Genomic DNA, 22,627 nt, shown 5'->3' on the forward strand with positions numbered 1-22,627 from the left:
ATCGGAATCTGCAAATGCTACTTGGGCAACATAGTTAGACCAGGTCAAAAAGATCGACTATTTTAACCATCCGAATGAAGATGTCGTAAACATATCATAGTGCTGCAACGATTTTTAATTACCCAATGAATAAAATAAATAAGTTGGCAAGTTACAAATATTGTTGCTATAGTCTTGGTTTACAGTATAGTTTTGTTATTATGATTCATAACGTATGTGTATATGAAAGCGTATAAGAGGCTGTGCGCGGCCGTTGCCAGCTACCTGAACTGCGAACGGTCGCAGGTAAAAAAACCGGGAGGCCCTGGCATGCGGTCGGGACACCTCGCCACCCGCCGCTCTCGAATCGCTCGCACGCAAACGCGCCGATTGCGCGCGCTCACTACGATTAGAGCGTCGATAGTAAAATGTCATATATATATATATATATATATATATATATAATAAAAATGTGTAAATTATTCTTGTTACATCCACTTACAAACTGTAAATAACTAATATTGATTTACGACAGCGCATTATGATATACAAAGCAATAATACACGGGCCGTTTCTTTATAGGTATAAACCTTAAGAGGGTTAATGTAACAGCTTATTAGCTTATAAGTAGTCAATTATTGTATGGTAAATATAAATTGAGCCTAAACCAAAATCGATGGTTTTAGAAATATTAAATATATAAAAAGAACGAGGGTTTTTAAAACTGAGATGAACACATCATAAAATTAATTATTGTTCATTTATGAGTCACTTTAAATTTTGTACTGTCAGAAGTTATTAGCTCTTCTTATATTAGAAATAATAAAAAAGACAAATTTACGTAACATTTTTCAGAGAGGTCACATTACACTGGTCCATTGGCAATGGTGTAAAAGCTTTAAAGCTTTGTATTACAAAAGAGCGATACATCCCTCCCTGTTTTTCTGAATGTAGCAATACAGCGAAAGTAGAATAATTCACTCTAATATGTTAGAAAAATTAAAAGTAATCCAATTTGCACGGATTTGTTAAAATAAAAATATTTGTTGGCCTGTGCGCACTGTTATGCAGTATTCAGTTGCTATATAACGATTTATCATGTAGTATCTGAATATACCGCTCATATTAATAACTCCCGAATCATTTTTCTTGAATATCAGATAAATATTCGTTTCAGAATCAATTTTATGAAACTGATTCAGAAATGCATATTTATCTGTTTATCTTTATGTTATTCTGTTAATTGTTGGTTAGATTGGGTACTTTTAATAAATTATTAGAACGATACATTATAATTTGTGTGCGGTCGAAATTATGTCCATAAATTTCTGAATCGTAACTAATGATTATATATAAAAGTACAATATTTTCGCCACACATAGCGTAAAAATTAGGAAGATAACACTATTTTGATCGGCTTCTCCCTTGAACAACACATTCTTCGGACACTTGGCGGGTAAGTCTCTTTCCAAAAAGATTGTACAGTCGGAGAGCATCTCGGTCGAACCTTCGGTCGGTTAATCCTGTTATCACACCGTAATGTGCTCCCTCACTCAATAACTGTAGTATATTGTTATTTGAAGTGTTATTCATAAATTTATTTTACGTAAAAGATGCCTGAACCAATTTATTGTGTGCGCGCAAGATCTTATATTCGTCGTCTTCTCGGGAAAAGGTACTTTTTTACAAATCCTCTCCTTATTTATATAATCTGTATTTTTGTATAATCATTGATATTTTATCAATGATTATACAAAATAACTAAAGTTATGTGCAATTATTGACTAGGCTCAGCGACACAGACCCCAACGAACCATAGAAAAGACAATACTCGGGACTTATCTACGCAATCAGGGATCAGAAACGAGGAGAAATGTAAACGAACGGGAATACACGACATAGCACAGTCGATTGGAGCAAGGACAGTGGATAGGCCAAAAAGCTGGCAGGGCAGATGGACGCTGGGGCCCTGAGGACCGTTTTAAGGACGTCGAAAAAGGCTGGTCGCGTCCATCGGATCATGTTGCATTGCACTTTTCTATAGAGAATGCCTAATGTCCGGCAGTCGACAGAGACACTCTCCGGCTGAAATGATGATGAACATATGCTTTTAAAGACACGCAACAAACTTCCTAAGCGCCGCAAGTTTCCGATTCCCTCCCTCTTTACAATAACTGTTATTTCGTACTATTTCAATCGATGACTAAATATTTGGTTTAACAATTGTGGGTAAAAATTACAAACAGTAAGTTCTAAATTTAGTCGTCTACGATTAACTAACTGAGGTCAGTAAGCCGAGTGTGCAGTTATGAAATTACAGGACGAGATTAAGTTTCTGCAATGAGTTTTCTTTTAAAATAATATTCTTAGAATAAAATACTATTAACAAACTAATAGCAGTAAATAATTACTTTACATCTGAAAATACTGATTTTTTAGATTTGTCATATGAAGAAATCGGTATATTACATTAACGTGAGGCACTATTACAATGCTTTACAACAGATTAAAACTCAATTTTTGCTTGTACATACTTTACATGGACTCTGTACATTAATCTGTTTGAAAAATATTGAATTAATGTGTAAGAATTATTGTTTTTTACTCGGAAAATAATAATCAAGATGAAATAATTTTGAGCCGCAAACATTTTCGAGGTAAACCTACGTGACAACGAATTACGTAGAGCTATGACATGATATGTTGTTGTAGTCAGAAAGGCGACGTTACGATGGTATTTTAAGAGATATGAACAAGGAGCAATGGTTGTCCCATGGGTTGCGCGAGGGCGGGGGGCCCGGTGGCCACGTGCGGCCGTTGCCTGGCGACGCGCGGGCGTCGGGGCGCGGGGGCCAGCTCGGCATCCGACTACGGGCGTCGCTCGCGAATCCTGCTCACAGTACTGCCGACACCGGGCCGGCGTGTGCATCGTTCGCTCTCGAAGCGCGACTTGATCTCTTGTAGCGATTTCACCTCGGTGCCGAGGTCACGTTTCCAAGCTGTATTTCGCTGAGAATATGCATGTTGCCATGGACGTGGACGAGTCTCCGGGGACCTCGGGCCAGGAGTCCCCAATCTACGGCGAGAGGTATGTTCACGAAACCGGCCGACGCTGTCGATATTTTTTACAGTTGCAGAGTTCCTTTCTGCGGACATCGCTGGGAATTGAACCGAAGCTTTTGTTTATTCGCAAACCTACAACTCGGCGCAAGTACCGTTGGAGCGTTGACTTGCGTACACATACTTGCACCCGCGTAACGGGTTACGAATGTAGCGCCGCACACATGTAACGCAGGAACGAGGCCCGGCACTGCGCTCGAGTTGTGACGGCGCGCGGGCTCTTGGACCGCAACTTGCTTATCTGAGAAATTTCTATCCGTGCGTGGGAGTTTGTAAATGCTATAAGTTGTAAACAGTGGAACAGGGCGCGTTACGTTCGTTTCTCTCATGCAACGCTGCGGTGGTTACCCACTTTGTTTACTCGAAGCCAGCGACTGCGATAAACATTCCTAGCGACCGGTTTAAAACCTTTTTTCACCGCCTTATATAAACACCTGCACTTATCGGATCTATAACCTGTAAATATTAGAATCACGCTGAATTCATTTTTAATGCGATTATTTAAAAAAAATTAACGAAAACCTACAACAGCATAAAACTCGCGAATCTTGTATATTATGTAATTATGAAAAAACATTATTAAATAGTTGTAGTTGCTGATATGAAAATGTAAAAAAAATTGTTTCTAATTTCTGTATAAACATTATATTTTATCTAGATGAGTATTTACATAAGGCAATTACATGGCTGAAATAAAAATCCTTAAATGTATGTTTTGTAGCCAGCCGTTCTATATTAAATTGACCAAAAAAAATTCGACGAAATTATTTATTAGGTTTTTATCGTGAAAAATGCTATAAAAGGTTAAGAGGATTATTGACAAATTATTAAATAATTTATAGACCTACAAAAAACCGTGTGTATCTGTGAACAACTATAGAATACAGATTGCCTCGTCCATTAGTTAACGTCCGTCACCGACGCCATCCGCCAAGGAATATTCTCAGCTTCTCCGACCTTAGCGCTTATAATGAAGAAGAATATTGCAAGACACCGCAAGCGAAATAATGTTTGCCTGTGAAAATGTACACCTTTGTGAATGTTATAACGAGCGCGCACAGGCAAGATAATTTATAATATAATTAACAAAAATCAACAACAACGGACAATACAAACTCCGATCATATCGTAATGTACTAAGACATTCTCAATCTTCTTATTTGTGGCTGTAGAAATGTAGTTCCAGTAATCTTGCGCAAAATAGGGCAAAATATGTTAGAATTCAACTAACCGGCTTGTGTCATAAGTACTGCTGCTGAGTACAGTGAAATAGGTTGATAGAGAACGCTTACGTTTTATTAATTTATTGTAGTAGCGAAACGTTATGATCATATATAAAAAATCTGTTTTTATATATGATATATATAATATATATATACTCAGGCCTACAAACTTGCCGCAGTTTTTAAAACGACATCACATGCCAGTGTTTTCATTTCTGCTCGTCGGCTATACCAAACCACTAATTGTAGGTAAAACTCAAGTATTGCCTTCCTATAGCGACTGGAGACATTCAATTTCACGGATGATTCAAGAACTTAACTTTCAATCAAATTAATAACCATCATCGAGGCGGGTCATATCATATGGCCACTCTAGATTAGCTACGTGCCACTCAAACTGCATTCTTGATTAATGACTTAAGAATTGCAGGAGTTTCCACCGCCGTTTTTATGTTGCCTGTAGAAGTACTCCCGAAATTAAGATAACTACCAGTTATAATAGTAAGACCCTTTCGGGGCCACCTCCGGGTATGAGTGCTAAAGGCATGCCGTAGCCTCGGGGGCCCTTGCCGTCCAGTTAATCTATGAACAGTAACCCGGAGCTGAAGAACGTTTTGGCAGCTTCCCAATTAAGTCAAAACAGAGCAACGGCCCGAGCCGAGACCCTGTAAGTAATATTTAAGAACATCTGTGTAAAAAATGTAATAATTTTTGCAATAAATGCAGTACTGATAAATCTAATATAGAAAACGGCGCTAGTAACCCGGAAGCTTAACGGTGAAAGCTGGTCAACGGAACGAGATAAAGCGATTTTGCTCCATCCAATTCATCAAATCCTATTGATGAAACGGCAAAAACGTAGGTATATAGATTTAATCATTTAAATTAAAATCTTGTTTACGATAATACACATGCATCCCGTCTTTTATCCGTAACTTCATCGTCATGACCATTTCTAGCCAAATATTTAGATTTAGGAGTAATAAATAACTTAATGTTATTACATCGCGTTATCTGGATTTCAAAAATACATTTCTGATTCCATTTCATTGGATGTTTTTATGTTCTTTTAAATATTTTCAGTTGTTTTATTAGTTAGTAATAAGTAGAATTTTATCTCAAAATGCTTAAGTAAAGATAAGTCTGTTTTGTAGGGTATAAACAGGAACAGAAGCATTCTAGGGTGTGATGTATAGGCAGTTTCGTTATAGATGTAAAACTTTTGAAGTGTTAAATACACAGGTCATTTGTTGTCAATTAATATATGTGGGCACATCCTACTTAAAAATCCGCGCTCTCAAAAATAATAAATTATTCGATTAGAAATAATTTTCATATGTAATATACTTTTAAATAATTACTCGTATTTCAGTGGAAAATTAAATCAATGTAACGAAAAATTAGTTCAATGTGATTGCTTTGAAATATGTTACATTAAATATAATAAACGCAATAAGCTATATACATTCATCCATTTTAAGCTTTTATTCCTACAATCAGTCACCCTAAAAATCAGAAAAACTTTGAATAATTTTTATACGGGCACTAAAATGTTTAGTGGTTATGTTGTTATGATATAGGAATTTAGCTGTTCAATTCAACTAGCTCCAACCATCTGTTTACCAGTCTGGAAATATCACACGAATACATTTAGCGATGTGTTGTAAAGACATCGTTGTGTTTTTGCGATCACTATAAAATATCCTTTTTCATCACAGAATATATATGTAATACCATTACCGAAAACCTTTCTTTGAAAGAATTTTGATTTACATACTTATTAAGCGTCTTTACCAAAGCTTTTGATTTTTCTTTAGGAATTAACATAGATTCTAGATTAAAATAAACGATAAAACCTTTCCTTAAGGTTAAAGAGAAAACTAATATAAAAATTCTGATGAAACAAAGTCCAGTTTAAAAGATTAAGTTAGTCTTAACCTAAAATGGTGCTATTCAAAAGCCTTTTGCATGAAGTCAGCTTGCGCGCTATAGTAATGTAATAAAACAGAAGAGCTACAAAGTGATGATTATCAAAAATTACTCCAACTGCCTTTCATTAATTGATTGTCTTTAATTATAATTAAAATAAAATTCGCAGTGGTTAATAAAAAGATCAAAATCCATAAACTAAGTTTTTGTGTGCATCTACTCATACCAAATGTTTTCCTTACATAGATAAAGAGCTAAATTGACAATCAGTGATTATTATATAAGCCAATCTCTCTATTGCCGCCATTAAATGGTAAAACTGTATTGTTGGATGTGTCTTGGTCGCTTGTTATATTGTATCACTTAATGTAGTTCGCATCTTAATGGTAGACTGATGGAATTATTTTTCGCACTTTAAGTATTTCTTCACCATCATTCAGCATTTAAGCCAAAAAGACGCGTAAGACGTCCACTACAGGAGTGGACATAGTCCACCTGCGTAGATTTTTGAAAGAATCGGTTCGAAGTAGTGTGTGCGTGTGGCCTGCATCCAACAATATCAAATATTTCGTACAACATATTAAATTCCCTTCAATTTGTAGTAGAAAAGGAACATCTTATTAAAAGTATACGATTATATTTTTGGCATATGATTAGACGATGACGCAGCTCGTTAGGAGACTATGCTATAAAAAAATAGTAACTAACAGGCGCCGAGGGCCGGGAGGACCTGTTGCATCGCGCGCCTTTACCGCCCGGCTTTGTATTGTTCGCGGGGCCCGCGCCCGCCCGCAACTGCGGCTGCTGTTACTACTTTGACGTGGACGTGGGAACGCTCTTTATAATTCGACTCCACGCCGTTCAACTGGGGGGTTTACCGTACATGGTATGTTTTACGAGATAGATAATTGAGAGAAATTTGGCGGAGGAATACACTATATAAACTGATCCGACTATATTACGTGCAATTCGTAAATAAATATGAGCAATATTTACAACGAACTTGAACAAAAATCTATCTGGCTTACTCCCATATAAAAATTGCAGAAGTTTTCATTAGAAAATCAGTAACTTTTGGACATTCTTGTGTGTGTGTGTGCCTGCATTGGTTTACTTTTTAAAATGTTAATATTATAAGCCTGTTTACCAACATATCGCAAAAATAGTATTTTACATTTTTTGAAATAGCGAAAATGTATACAATATTTCGCAAAATGTTTGCACACGTGACAACATTGCAGCATATTCCAAAGAGGTCCAATATATCCCTTAATGGCAGAAATGAAAAACTATATTTATTAATTAAAATTAGCCTGAGATGATATTTATTTGTACAATATGTGCACATCAATCCGTTGCTGCGTAGATAATGATTGATTAGAACAGGCAAAGCCGGAGGCGAGAAGTGGCGAGAGATTTTTCCTTAGGCAATAGGTATTAGGCACTATTTCATTTTACACATTTTAGTAAACTGATTCTTTAATATTCAAGTGACGATGCTGTTTATATTACTACTGCACACTAGCCTAGCGAGAGGTTACAATTAGCATTTTGCGGATTTGTTTTATTCCTGTAGTGTAATCATTTGCAACCGCGACTGCTTGATGGCGCTGATGGCAGCGAAGTTGCAAATTTCATCATTAACACTCGAGTACCATTAATAGGTATAAAAGACACAGCACTACATACTTTTATGCGGGTTGCATTAAAAATGGCCTTAAATACTAACTCTACGCTAACCTCTACACACGTGTCCAATTTTGTCAAATTTTGAAGTGTAGCTTGATTTCAAGTGAAGGGCGACGAGTGTGTGCATACAAAAAGCAAGCGCCCACGTTATTATCAGCATTTCGCCCTAAATTTTAGTTAAAATAATAATCGCAGCCCCCTTACACCATTCTAAAGTTTGTCGCAATTAGCTTATCAATTAACAGTAATTAACTTACTATCTTTTGTACTTGTGTTCTTTAAGCGGTTTTTTTGCTTGTATTGAGTGCGCACCTTTGTTTATGCGCATGGGGACTTTCCGAACATAATTATAAATGACTGAACCTGGGTTAGAAAATACCTAAAGTCGGAGAAATATAAACAAATGTGGGTATTCAATCATGACTTTAAGGTTTTGTGTTATGACAGATTTTATGGAATGTTCCAATTGTTATTACAAATATGAATCTATACGTTCATGTTTGTTTCTTTAATACTTTAACCCTTACAAAATTTCCTCATACTCCTTCTACACACCTCTTCAAGTGCATTGCGTTACTCATTAATTATTGCCTTGAAATTTATGAAAAAATTCAGCAAACACGTGAACTGTCCACGATAGCGACGTCAGTATACACACGTGAGTGGCTGAATGTTTTAGAACAACCTAATTGATGTCGTTGGGTGTCGTTCAAATGTGGTAGATGGGGCTCTGTATCTTTGAGACTGGAATAATTTCGCCTCACAATACACGATTATTTAAATTCGCAGTTATAAAAACCGTTATACGATTTAATCAGTTTAAAAGTTTACGTATTACTTTTGTCCAAAAAAACTACCTTACACATAAGACAGCACAAATCTTTGATATTCTTGATAATAAAAGCCTCTTGTTGCTAAAACTTTGTTTTTATTAAAGCCAACCCAACGCCGTACTATCCGTATGAATAAGCAATTCGGTCGTAAAGAAATCAAAAAAACATATTTTTTTTTTAAATAATGTTTATGCTTCGTGTTAAAAATATTGCAGATGGGATACCCAACATGGAACACAGGACGTATAATTGGCTTTGTGAAAAACATTGATTCTTAAGATTTATGCCACAAACACACGGCGACTCTCAAAGTTTTTAACGCCATTCCAAATGCGAGCTACATTGAAAATTGTAACCGCTTAATGTCAAATTGCATGTCGCTTGGAATCCTAAGAACTGCGTAGGGAATGACTCTGTATTGAATGCGTCGTGCATCAGTGGACGGTTGAGCGTTGTCATCTATGATTGTATTAATTCTTTGTCAGTATGCATCAAGCAGAGATGTCCTCATTTAAAATTTCATGATTGTAAATTTTTTGGTTCATTTATAAAACTGTATTTTATGTTAAAACACATGAAGTGTAATTTATTATATTCGTTCCATAAATCAATCAGTGTTAAAGCATTTGCAGAAATTTATAGGAAACATGGTATTATATATTGTTTAACATATGACGAAATCCCAGCAGTGACGAAAGTGTGATCTTATTCAGTGCTGTTGATGCTTTTTTTTAACGATCCATCAATAAATTTCTTGTTCTGAAAAAACTTTTCTCCTTATCTTCGATTTTTTCTTTCCATGTAGGGTCAACAATTTTTGTCCCGTTAAATATGCAGGGAACTCGACTCTCTAGTCTTAGGCTCTAGTTCCGGAAGTGAAACATTCCCAATCAACCACCAAAAATGTGGCACCCAGAGATAAAATATTACACATTTCGTTGTATAATGAAACTTCTCAGTAATGATCTATACAGTTGTTTGGGTGAACTCAGATGTCGATAAGTTGGTGATTCTCTGAAAAGGGCTAGTGTTCATCCCTTGAGGGCTCAGCTATTACATGTATAATAAAAACCTTCATATACATCCTTTGCCATACCCAACAAAATACACCACGTTACTTTGATCCTGCCGTTTTAATGCCAACCACATCCTTACTTGCAGATTCAAGCGAAACAACTGCTAGAGACTAAAGTTAGCTCCAAACCAATAGCTTTATAATGAAATGGCACGATGTCCACGCCGGCGTAGATCTTTCCTCCACCACACCGTTATGTGGTATGTATCCGCTACGTGCCACTTGGAGAGTATTCTCTATTTTTGCCCAAGAAGCGTTGCTGGGGCTTTTATCGCCACATGTTCCCATCTATAACTCCGGTTTCTATATGACAACAAAATTCTCCGAATTGGTATTAACGAGGGCTCTATAAATTCTTCCGATAATCTGAGATCGGCAACTGATCGAGCCGCAGTTTGGCTCGTTTAGAGTGAAAAGTCAAATCCCATTTTAAGGGCCATCACGTGTTTTGTCACTTCATTGAGTGGCAGTCTAAGCATTTTAAAATCCAGGCGGTGTCGCAACCCGATAACATGTGTAGCAACCTGTGCCGAAAATATCGTGGGAAAGCACTTCCAAAGTTCTGGCCCTACTCCATGGCGCCATAAATGCCGACAGACAAGCAATATTTTGCAATAAATATAATGTAACAAATAACAATGATGCTGACAAACTAATAGTATAACTCTCTTCACTAATACCTTAAAGGAAAAGAGTGTACATACATATGTTTAATATGAATGAGCGGGTAGCAATAAGTTATCTGTCCAGCAATTAAGAATATTTAAAAACAATTTAATTATTCTCTCATTACATATGATTATTACATATTGATTTATTTTCGCTAATTGGTACCAACCAGTTTCGTTTTAGCGTTATGAATATTTTGTTGTATAATTTTTAAGTTTCTGACTCGACAACAAAGTCACGATAAACTTTTATCTTTGGGGCGATAAAAGTCCATTTAGTATCGACTATGCACCACCAACCACTGGTGGCGGTAGAAAATACCGGTAAGAGGCTCACTGTTTCCTACAATGATGTTACAAAAAATCTATTGTAAGTAAGATATGCATAGGGGTTATTTTGAAAATTATTAGAACTATTAGAATATTATTATAATTATTAGAACTTACTTCTTTAATTTTTGTACTTCAAAAAACTTAGTTTCAGAAAGTATTGGTTATGAGAAAGGTAAAATTGAATCTACTACTGATGCTGGGTTTAATTTAAGAAGGTTATAAAGCGACTCAAAAATTGCTTGTAGATTTGTTGCTTTTTCAGAACCTGGTCGTTGTTTTACTTAAGAATCGATGGTGCTAATTGGTAAAGTTAAGACTAAAGCAGTCCAAGCTAGTTAATGGACTTCCAAAGTCTTTGTCTGTAAAATTGATTTCTTATCAATTTCCTCCTAACTTTTCGAGCCCGCATGTAAGTACCGCGTAACCGCGTCTCTAAATGTGGATTATTCATTATAAACTAATTTTCTTTGCAACTTTAAATCTTTCATGCTGTGTACAAGACCTACTGTTTTATATAAATCTAGATGACAGGGTTTTTTGTGGTGATACATTTAATTCTGGGGATGCTTTACAAAAGATATAAATGGTTTTGCGATTACGAAAATGCAGCTGGGACTAGTGACGAGAGCCGGTCGGTCGAGCGCGGAGCACGCGCTGCGCACGCGCACTTTCACCGGTGTCTCACTAAGCCCCCCCCCCATCCTCCCTTTTTCCCTTAGCCCCCTTTACTTCTTGCGCCCCTTGTACTCGGCGTAAAGTTGCCGCCACGTGCTGCAAAACTCCGCCCTGACAATCTCGAAGATGTTTTCCATCCTCGCCTGTATAGGCCTGTCCCTTTTAATATAATTATTTATTTATGGTCCCAGACGGATGGTTTGCTGTATTTTAATTAATATTGAATTCAATTCCTTTCTAGTCAGTTGAAGGTGCCCTGTGAAGTAACCGCCATAATTGTAATTCATCGCAGCATTCAAAAAGACCTTAGTCTTTCCTCGCAGGATATTTTTTCACCTCTACCTTTTTCTCTGACCTTGGACTTAACAAAGAAAATAATTGAAAACCAGATAACGCTTAAACATTATGCATACATGAATGGTTTATTTGTCTCTTTCTCCAGTCTACGTAATAGCTCAGTTTTTTATTTTAAATATTACTGAACTTTCGCCAATCTGGTCAAAACTTTTCCAATAACTAGATTTTAGTTGAATTAAATAGTTTCATTTAAAACGTAAAAGATAATGCATATTGAATAATAATAATTGAGTAATCCGGAATTAAAAGTTTTATAAATTGACGTTAAAGAGTATTACGTTGCTAATCGTCTTAAAATTTTGAATCTAATACTAATCAACCTAACTCAGATTTGTATACGGGGGAGTCCTATGCCCGCATGCCCATGCAATGGACATCCGACTGCTGAAATAATGGTAAGTGACTGATTGGGATTACATTCTTCTTAAATTTTTTTATTAATTGTTGAAGAGAACTACAGTTCATATAGAACTCTATGGAAATAATTATATGTCCTGGGAGCATTGGAATAGTCTCAAGGAATTTTTTGAATTTAATGAACCCGGTTAATGAATGTCATTACGTGTTAAGTCTATATTTTGAAGTTTGAAAATAAATAAAAAATAGTGAAAAAAATAGTGTTTTGTGTTATACAGTGTTAATTCTATCAAATTTGAGATGCTTATTACGTTGTTGTTGTGACAACTAATTATTATATCCCAATTAGGTAGTTGTGATGCCAGGCAGTATTCTCGAATGTAATAGAAGTATTATTCTAGAGCAAGTTTGTGCTCGGCAAGTTGTTATTACGCTTCGGCTGCACATGGGCGTTATCGTTATAAGAACTGCATTAATAGTGCTGACATTATATGTAAACTTACTCGACGCAAGCAATGCTGATTGTTGCATCGGATTTTTTTCTACACCGATTTCGAAGAAATGTGCGTGGTTGATCCTGTATCACACGATATACAGATTCATATTATTACAACAGTAACATGTTCGTTATCGCATTTATTCCCATGAGAAATAGTTCTCAAATGTTTGTATATGCCTTAAAGGTTAAGAATTTTTTAGATAAGATTTACGTAGATATATGTAGACATTAACGAGAACAGAAAATGAAGGGACGAGCAGATTTTATAACGCGACGATCAGAGGAAATATTAAAAAATCAGGACCGTAACTGTATGACGGGTTTTTATAAGCCTGCCGATCAACCGCAGGACCATGGCTGAGATTTACAACCCTATTGTACGTAAGTGACACCGAAAAAAAACTGGCTAGTTTTAAAATAAAGCTAAAAATGGTCTTACAGTATGAAAATATTGATCTTGACGGCCGTTGGGAACCGAAGGTTCAGGAGCCGGTAGACACGACGAGGCAAGGCCGCCGCCCCCTAGGTGGACGATATAATTAAGATTGGTCATCGTAGCGAACTTTGCGCAGTGGCCCCTATACCTTTCAGGAGTCTATCGGCTGATATGATGATAATGATTGATTTACTTCTCGTTCTAGACTTCTTTTAGCTTTTAGTCAAGAAACACCATCTCTCGCCTACTCGTACTAATCTCGGTGATAATATCCGCGTGAGAGATGTCATACAACAACGATTAATGAAACTAACATCCAAATTGTACTACGACCTGTGATAGTGTCTGATAAGAGCGGTACACCTACCAGCAAATTCAAGGTAGCTTAGACATCGCTACATTTCAATGTGTGAATATATTTTAAACGTTCATTAAATAGTTAGGAAGCTCATGATCGAAATTACAGGAGCAAAGATTGATCATCAATCATCTTAGTTCTGTATACTCCAATTTTGTAGCACTCAGTTTTTGAGCGTTCTGCTTGGATTACCGCTTAATACCTAAGAAAGCCAAGGAAAAGCCTTTTTTAGTGCTACCAAGCGTTCAAATCTTTATTTTCAAGCGGAATAATCAAGAAATAATTTTAGCATCTAGACTAAAAATATTTCAAAATTAAGTTACTTTTTCAACGATGCCACTCACACTGTACGAGCATGTCGTGGCATGTCGCTAGTTTTATGAATGTGCAAACACGAAGCGCGAGTGGTCTAGACGCTCATTTCCTCCGGAGCGGGTGCCACGGCCGTGCGCGCCATGCGCAGTTGGGCACGCTTTATACATTGTTCCAATTCACTTGGACAGGCTAATTAAAGCAGATCTTAAGTTTTGGCCGTAGTGCCTTCACTGCTTTGACTTTCTTTTTGTGCGTCTAAGTGCTTAATCTTATGTTAAGAGTCCTGAATAGAACTTTAAATAGAATGATTTCTATGTATCGTACTGGGGTCGAAACAATTTTGAATGTAGAAGCGCTACTCCATGCAATATTGTTATGCTATGCAACATGGCCCTCACAGGGCTCTACATACATTTATCTACCCTTGTTGTCATAGAAAAACGCAAAACGTGACTATATATCAAAATATGTTCAGTAGAAAATCTTTAAAAAGATTCTAACGGAAAAAAAGCTGAGGACTATAAGGTTAATGCGTTAATAGTAATGATATTTGACATAATCTAATGCAAATTAAACATTTTCTATACAAATTACTCAGTATAGTGACGCAAACAGTATTAGTGTAACAACGTCCTCTTTGTGCTAAAACTGCTTGTATCCATTTGCCCTTTTTGTCATAATATTTTGAGGGCGGATAGGGCGGTATGATGGTAACGCAGGGTCGTGTTTTGTGAAATATAGTTACGTGCTTTTTGACAGATTAATTAATGATGTTTGCTATAGACTGAAGACGTTAGCATATGCGGCAACTGTGCATCTACACCAGCGGGTGTACAGATAGATAACGTCTGCAAGGCCTTAGGGCCTTCCAGCCCTTACGAGCAATGCTAGCAAGCATTTAGTATGCTTCCGGCGCGGGTAGCTGAACGTTACATCGGCGCATTATCATACGTTCATTGCACCGTTGCAAGTACTCAAGTTTTAGTATTGTGAATTATCCTTTACAGTTTATTTATGTATATATATATATTTCTTGCGAGATGGAGGATTTTATGGCTAAGAATCCTGCGTATTCTAAAACAAAAAAGGGATCTTATGTCCACCGAGCATTGTCGCTTACTGGGATATTCTCCGAAATAAGTTAAAGCTAAGAGAAGAATTGGAATTAAAATTATTGCTTGTAGTGAAGAACTGTCACAATATTTATATGATCTGCATAAAGGAGAACTGGCGGTGTAATTTTTTTGTAATGAAAACATTAAACCTGATGGCTGTTAGACGTACGTTGTGACGTAATTGTAAAATCGTAAAACGTATTGGCTAATTGACAGTTTAAGCATCAATAATCATCACAAGTTGCATAAATATCGTTAAATATATATATCGGAAGAATTTTGGACCGCCGTGCGGTCGTAATCAGCTTTGCTGAGTTTATCGGAGCCAGGAGACCAGGCGCATTCAGACGTTTTAAAAAAATTATTTTTTTTTGTTAATATTTGCCTAACAGTGTACATTTCATGTCAAAAATACAAAGTAAAAATTTAACGGAGTCATATCGTGTAATCGATTACGAGGCAACGTAATTTTATTTTTAGATAACTGTAATAAAAGTTTGTGTATTGTATAAAATAAATGATATTAATAATGAATGGAAATAAGCACATTTTAATCATTGTTGTATAATACTGTTTTCGTAAGATTAATTTTATATTTAATTTCGACAATATTGTGCTTCAAATAAAAAAAAATTGTATGCTTTTTATACTTTTGTAGTGATTTTATTTGTATTAATGTTGAAAGATAAAAAGAGTTATATTTTTAGCCAATAGGCGCTAATGAGTAGCACCGCTCACTTTGTAGTAATGTTATAGTTTTGTTTATTTATCATACGAGTGATGATAATTTGACCTCGGGGAAATGTACTGCCGCCATAAGCGACGGAGCGACATTGTTCCCGCATGTGGCGCTTGAAATGATCTGAAAGTTAGGGCGACGCGCTGGCACTCGTTTGATTGGCCACTTTAACGTACTTAAGTGGCCTCGCTGTGACACGCAATCAATTGTCGTTTTCTTATAATTCTTCTCGAAATTATTATTCCGAGCAACACGAGACAAATGACCATATTGTTATGAATCTACATTACTTTGTAACAACATTTATATATAGCTAACCTTAGAGATTTTACGTTTTTGTGCTAACTAACATATATTATCGTTTTTAAAACATAACTTTTGTTCCATATAAAAAAGGACAAGTGGTTGGACGCATTAGTTTTTGCGCTAAACCGCCCCGCTACGTATCTAAGGCACTAGTTTGTGAGCGTTGTATGTTTATGAAAGCTTCTCGATGTAGGGTCCAACCCTTGTGTGTTGACGTTAAGAAAGGTCTCTCACCCCCCCCCCTCCCGCCGCCGCCGCGCACCACTGTTCCGCCCCAACTCCTCTCGAGATCCTTTTTAAATAATCGCGTGGAGTGAATTAATCGGAAAACATAGTTATTGTGTTTTTAATTTTGTGTGATAACCAAGAGTATTATCTTCTGATTATCAAGAAACTGCGATAATCCCAACAGACAGACATAATAGCTGTAAAATATCTTTGTTATTTGAATCTCACATGATTTCATTTATACGCGGTTAGTGTCAATAGTTATGTTAATGTTGATAAAATTTTACACACTCTGGGATTAAAATTTTCCTTTGTGGATAAATCTGCAATAGTGGTTTGACTAATATCATCGTTTCAGTTCATGGCTGGACCTTTAGGGTGGGCTTTCTCTAAAGATTTTCAAAAGGACAGATTGGAAACGGCTTGCAATTTGGTAAGACATAATGCTTGCTATTTTTGAAGGATTTAACATTGAATTAGGGTTCTCACGCTATTAAGTTGAGGTATTTTCAATTGGTATTGGTATCGGGGCCAAACGATTTATGCAATAAACCATACATGTAGTGGTATTTGTGACGGGTGCTCCTCTGCGGTCCGCTGGGCAGGTCCCTGCTCGCGAGAGGGTTGGCCCTAGTGTGCCCAACCGGTTTCGACCCCCGACTTCGCTGAGCCGCCACCGCGGGTGGGGGCCGCTTATGTAAGTCTTGAGCTATATTCAAAAACCTAGTCATGTTCCTAGTCCCGGGACATAGGTGAGGGGGGGGGAGTAGTCGCGAACGGGTTTTGCAATTCCGTAGGAAAGAACAATAGGCGTTATTTAATGGGGGGGGACAGAATTTTACATGATGCATTACCATTACCGAGGCATGTTAAGCGCTGCTTTTCATTGCTTATCGATGATTTGCAGACTCTACAATACGATTATGTAATAGATGCGCATGACAAACGTATAACGTTACGTGAATTATTACCAGCGGCGCAGCTTTGAATGTTCAATCATTGCTTATTATTGCAGGTAATCGTTCTTAAAAATCTTCTCATTGTGTTCAACTTACGCATCACAAATTACGCATCGTCTTATGAGGGTAAAATATGCATAATTTGAAAACAGGACAGCTGCCGCTTCCGCTTTTGATTTAAGGGCCTTAGAATTGATTGTTGCAAGATCCGATCTGTACCTGTTTACTTACTTTAAAACCGTCCATAGCCCCCACTGAATTAGATGGGATCATTCGCCATTGTGCTAATCTAATTCTTATTACGTTATATTCCATGAGAGTGTCGTTGCAAAACACCCCTGCGATGTCACATCTTGACAATGATTGAACTAGTCGTGCAGGCCACTGGCTCGACTTATTTAAAATATATGTAGTGTTGGTTTGTTAGAATTTTGAGATGTAGCTTATTGATACAGATCATATATTGGAGTATGTAAAATTTATATTTAGTATTAACCGAAATAAATAACTGTACAAAGCATTCTTGTTACGTCTCTATGATTGTAAAGGTTTGACGTCGACGTCGATTTAATCGAAGATTAGTCTGCCATCCCGCATATGAAACTATTTTAAAACGACTGGTCTTTTGTGCATGAAATGAGGGTTATCTTGGTAGCTGCATTCTCGCACGAAACCTATAAAACCGACTTGCCTCTGAAGTAGTTCGAAAGTTAGTTTAAACACATTTCAGCAGGATTTGTAATTTTCCTTTCAATGATTAGGTTATACCTTAAATACTTTTTTATTTCGATCGATTTTTTGGTGTTATATTTTTGTATGGCTTAATATATCATATTAATTTTACATAAGATCTCCCTACCAAAGATCTACCAAAACTTAAGAAGCAAATGGGAATGGTTAAAAAAACTTAGGAATGTTCTTAAAAGATAATGCCGATTTTGATTACGATTAGCTGATAGTGAAAATTAGTAGTGCGCTTTTCTATCTCGAGCTGCATTGTGCGTTAGAGCTCCTGGTATCGAATTTTGATTATAAAAACTATTTTGAATACACTTTTCCGTCGATATCATACAATTAACTTACGTGAAAGCGATTTTTTTTAAATTGGCTCCTTCATATATATTTGATAACAAGGGAAAAGCAACAAGAGCACGATTCCCACCGAAATATAAAACTATTAGTAAGAGTTTTGTCAGTGTAGGGGTGGGCACCGAGCGGTGGCAGGGTGCATGTGCAGTTGCAGAGAGGGTGTGGCCGCCGCGCGATTGGCCGGGGGTGGCGCGTTGATAAGCTCTGATAACAAGAGCCGGTGCGCTGTGGGCGTCGCGACGCTGCTACCGCGCCCCACTATAATGTCGTCGCGCGTCACCTTTACTATCCGCTTCCACTCAACTATTAGACAACACAACACTTCCAACATTCATACAATCACTCAACAATCCTCATAACTAAATCTCATTTTCTTTTTTAATAGCACATCTGCATAAGCCTTTAGTTCGTGGATTCTGGATTCGATGGCGTGCCTTCGCTGGTATTAAATGTTGACAACACCAAAGATCACATCAAAACATTCCAGGTGCGACGACATGATTCGCATGTTACTCTGTTTAGTATCAATTCTGAATAACATATTCCCCGTTTCTTCTTATTCTGAGTACTGTTTTAATGCGAATTTTATGAATTAGTATGTAATATATACCATAAATAATTTGATTTTACTTTGAATTGTTTTGTGGCGTGGATAAGGGAGGGATATTGTATATGCTGTTTAACTACTTGGACGTAAGCCTTTTCTCTGACCAAGGGGTGCTGAGTTTAGATAATATATAATGCTTAGTAAGAATTAGTAGATGACATAGATGTTGGAGTTTTGATCTTTAAATATGCTAGTTTCCTTATTTGTTTATTTGCTATGGGGGTGTCATAATTTAACCAGAGTGGTGTTCCCTGCTCAAAAACGAGTCCAAATGGGAATAGAGTCCCTGTCGCTGGGCCGCGACCGCTGCTTGAAATATGATTCATCATCGTCATTTCAGCCTTTGAATTTTAATGCGCGCTATAAGCCGCCTCTTCCAAAAATCGCAATAATGACCGGTCTCGTGCTTAATAAAATAATACCGCTCAACTATTCCATTTATCCTTAACGAACATCAATTGCATTAATTTGTGTATAGATGATTGCAAAGTCTAGTATTATTGTGTTGAGAAGCTTTGCTTCATGTTCTAACGGTTCATACTAAGAGAGGGGCACACAAAACGCGCCTGAGAGGGTGACCTCTAAATACTGCCAAGTCGTCTTTACAAAGAGCCCGGGAATTCCTTCAGTCGCTTGCGCGCTGTTTGGATAAGTCTTTGGCTCGACAATAATGGCTCATTTAGCCCCTCTGCCGAATAATAATATCATTATAAAAAGTTTTTATCCCGCTTCAAACCTGATCGCCAATTAATTCATATTTTGGAGGGGTTGCCCGCGAGCGGATGTCATCTAACGTTCGTAACGATCGCGCCGCGCCTCTCCGCACCGCACCGACCCGCGTCGTACCTTACCGTACTGTATCGCATCGCATTGCATCGCATCGCATTGCATTGCTTTGCATATCGCACCGACCTGCGCGTGCTGCTTGATATCGCAATCTATCACTTTGCTCAGCGGATCAATCTGTACGATTTGAACCCGTTAGACTAGAAGACACATTAATGTTTAACGAACATTCATGCACACGCCAGTGCACCATGAATTGCACCACCTGTTGCATTGCCGCGCCGCACAAGACCGGCAATATAGGATTTTTGCCAACAATGTTAAACTACTTTCACTGAGCGTAAAGAGGACGACCTTTGGAGGGATACACGTGATGTCATTCAAAGCATTGTACTCACGTAGGTTGTACATTTCGTGGATAATTTATATAACACGCCTTATTATTTTATAGCATCAAGTTAAACGATACAACTACCACCAAGTATTCAAAACATATCCTACGTCTGATAACATTCTAATAATCGATATAGCAATTAATATGGTTCGAAGCCATTCATTATGGCACAATTATTTTTATATCAATTACGTATTTTGAAAAACATTTTCTGCGAGTAATAGAAGAAAATGATATAATATGCTTAGATTTGCGAAAATTGACAAACAAAATGCAATGAAGGTTTATTTTATTAAGCCTGCGTATATTCGTGACTCCTTTGATTTTTATCATGGAAAATTATTATAAATGTTATAACAAGTATAACAAGTAACAAGTATAACAAGCAATTAAAAAATTATAAAATATTAAACTCTATATTCGGCGATGTATACTTTTACAATCACCGTTGCGAATTCAAGGCTCTACTACTGAAAAATTGTAAGGTCACGAGCCCAGAGCCAGGCTAAAAATACTCTTGTAGTTTTATATAAATAACAGAAATATTCTTTTTTAATAGTTCTTTTCTTTATATTAAATATTTTTCGGTCGAAATAGGGAAACATTCGGAAACTTTTTTTGTTGACCTTGTTTTTCGATGGACGCGCGCTATGTTCACATTTTTAAAATTATTTTCAATTATTTGGTTCAAAGTTTAATTGGACAGTTAGAGCATTTATATCAAGTTGTAAACTCCTGTATACGGAAATCAGGTCTTAATATAATGTATATATTAAAAACTAGAAGTAAAGTAGAGACGCATGGAATGTTAGTGAGTGAGAACCGAGCGACGAGGCGCCCCGCGATCGGAGGCGCCGACACCGCGGCCGCGATGAATCACTGGTGACGCCGCGACCGCTGCCGCACGCTGCCCTCACTCACTCGCCGGGCCTCACTCTCTGCGCTCGAACGGAACGTACGCGGCGCTTGTTGTGCGACATTGTTATCGCGATCGCTAGTTGACTCGCGAGCTTCATTCCCATCTCGTCGCGCATAAGTGTTTTGGTATATTTCCCTAATTATAGATGTTGGTTGGGTTGGGATAGGCTTCCAGGAGGCCCTTTATTTACTCCGTCGTGTACGTGGCCCGTAGTCATAACTTGATAGGTGAACTGTGATGGTGGCAGCGGTGACGGTGGCTGAGGTGCTGGGCGGCCGTTGCCTGCTTCTCAAACATATCTTCGCGAGATTTCGAAGGGCGTGCGAACGGCCGCTAGTGCTTTAAGGTGAAGAGGGACACGAGGCGGGCGACGCCTGTACCGGACGAAGTAGGCGGTGTCGGGCGACCGCCCTCCGCGGGCCCCGGACAAGCGCTGTGGAAAAGGCACGGGCGCGGGGCGCCGCCGCACGACTATGTTAACGAATATACTTCACGAAGTTTTGTTGCTCCCTTGATTTCAACTTTTTTTTTGTATATAACGTTAAATATTCATAATCACAAAGCATTGTTAAAATCAGAATTAAAATTTATAACTTAATTAAGAAACTACTTATAATAATTACCTGACAATTTATCTGTCTACAACTCAATTTAGAAATGTTGTATTTTTGCGCGACTACCAAAAATAATAAATTATTTAATGACAAAATAGTAACCGTAATTTCATCAAATAGCCCTTTGATAAAACTTTAAAATCGATAAATAAGCGTCACTAAGGTGCGGCGTGCTCTCCCCGCGGGCCTCAGCGCAGCCACGCCCAGCGCGCGCATTCTCAAACAAAATCTACATGAAATGGATGCACAGAGAAACGAGTCAGGCCGGCGTTGTACCCGCGCGGCTCAGCCACGCACCTCACGTCAGTCAGTCGCGTAGAGATCTCGATAGCTTGCGAACCGTACGCGCGGCGCACACGTGCCTTCGCGCTCGTGTCCCATCCCTACTCCGCACTGCGCAGCTACCCTTGTCCGCCGGTCCATCGTAGCTATTCGCAGCCGGTACCTCTTTCGCCCCCAATCCTATTATGTAACACGAAAATAAACACCGCGTCTGTAGCGAGCACGTGTGCGCAGCGGACATTGTACCGTACGTAGTGCTCTCATTTGTGCCATCACTGCCGTCATCGCAGACGCTATCGGTGTTGTCATCGTATCGCTTTAACGAATAAATTAATATCTTACCTTCGCAGTTATTAGTTATACGTTGAAATACTATAAAACGAGTAAACTTTTAAGTGGTGTCAGTGTGTTTTTAATTTTTATAAACGTTTCAAATCAGTGAAAATGTCCAACTCTTTGGAACAGCAGTTTGGCGATCTTAGCCTCTCTCAAGAGGATCATGATCAAATGTTTGAACAAGAGGACCACCAGGATCAAAGGTTTGTTTTTAGATTTTGAAATTTAAAAGTTAAAATGATGTAGTTTGATGCCTAAAGCTCGATTCGATTCCTCAGCGGCTCATGTTAAAATATCATTCAAATTTTGGGTATGAATTATTATTTTTAACACCTTATAGTCAGGTCTTTATAATAAAAAGACTTCCATACCTGCCCCCAGTGAATTATTTTAGAATTTTCGCAAAT

At 37.6% G+C, this 22,627-nt stretch overlaps 1 protein-coding gene across 6 annotated transcripts in view; it reads left to right on the forward strand.

Annotated features, from left to right (window-relative positions):
* Nucleotides 1–2,896: 2,896 nt before the first annotated feature.
* Nucleotides 2,897–22,627, forward strand: part of Imp (IGF-II mRNA-binding protein) — a 40,159-nt gene continuing 20,428 nt past the window's right edge. The window contains exons 1-2 of one of the 6 annotated variants that reach the window (XM_068763999.1): nt 21,005–21,113; nt 22,235–22,423. In XM_068763999.1, coding sequence (XP_068620100.1) covers nt 22,329–22,423 — 95 coding nt within the window. In that variant the 5' untranslated portion in view covers nt 21,005–21,113; nt 22,235–22,328. Of the gene's footprint in view, nt 3,068–21,004; nt 21,114–21,873; nt 22,424–22,627 lie in introns of those variants that run through there. The other 5 variants (XM_068764008.1, XM_068764035.1, XM_068764026.1 and 2 more) reach the window with 5 other exon arrangements.

Source organism: Battus philenor, unplaced genomic scaffold (assembly GCF_028537555.1).
Source record: "Battus philenor isolate CCGP_79_NKW_IND1 unplaced genomic scaffold, ilBatPhil1.0.hap1 SCAF_1, whole genome shotgun sequence".
Lineage (NCBI taxonomy): Eukaryota > Metazoa > Arthropoda > Insecta > Lepidoptera > Papilionidae > Battus > Battus philenor.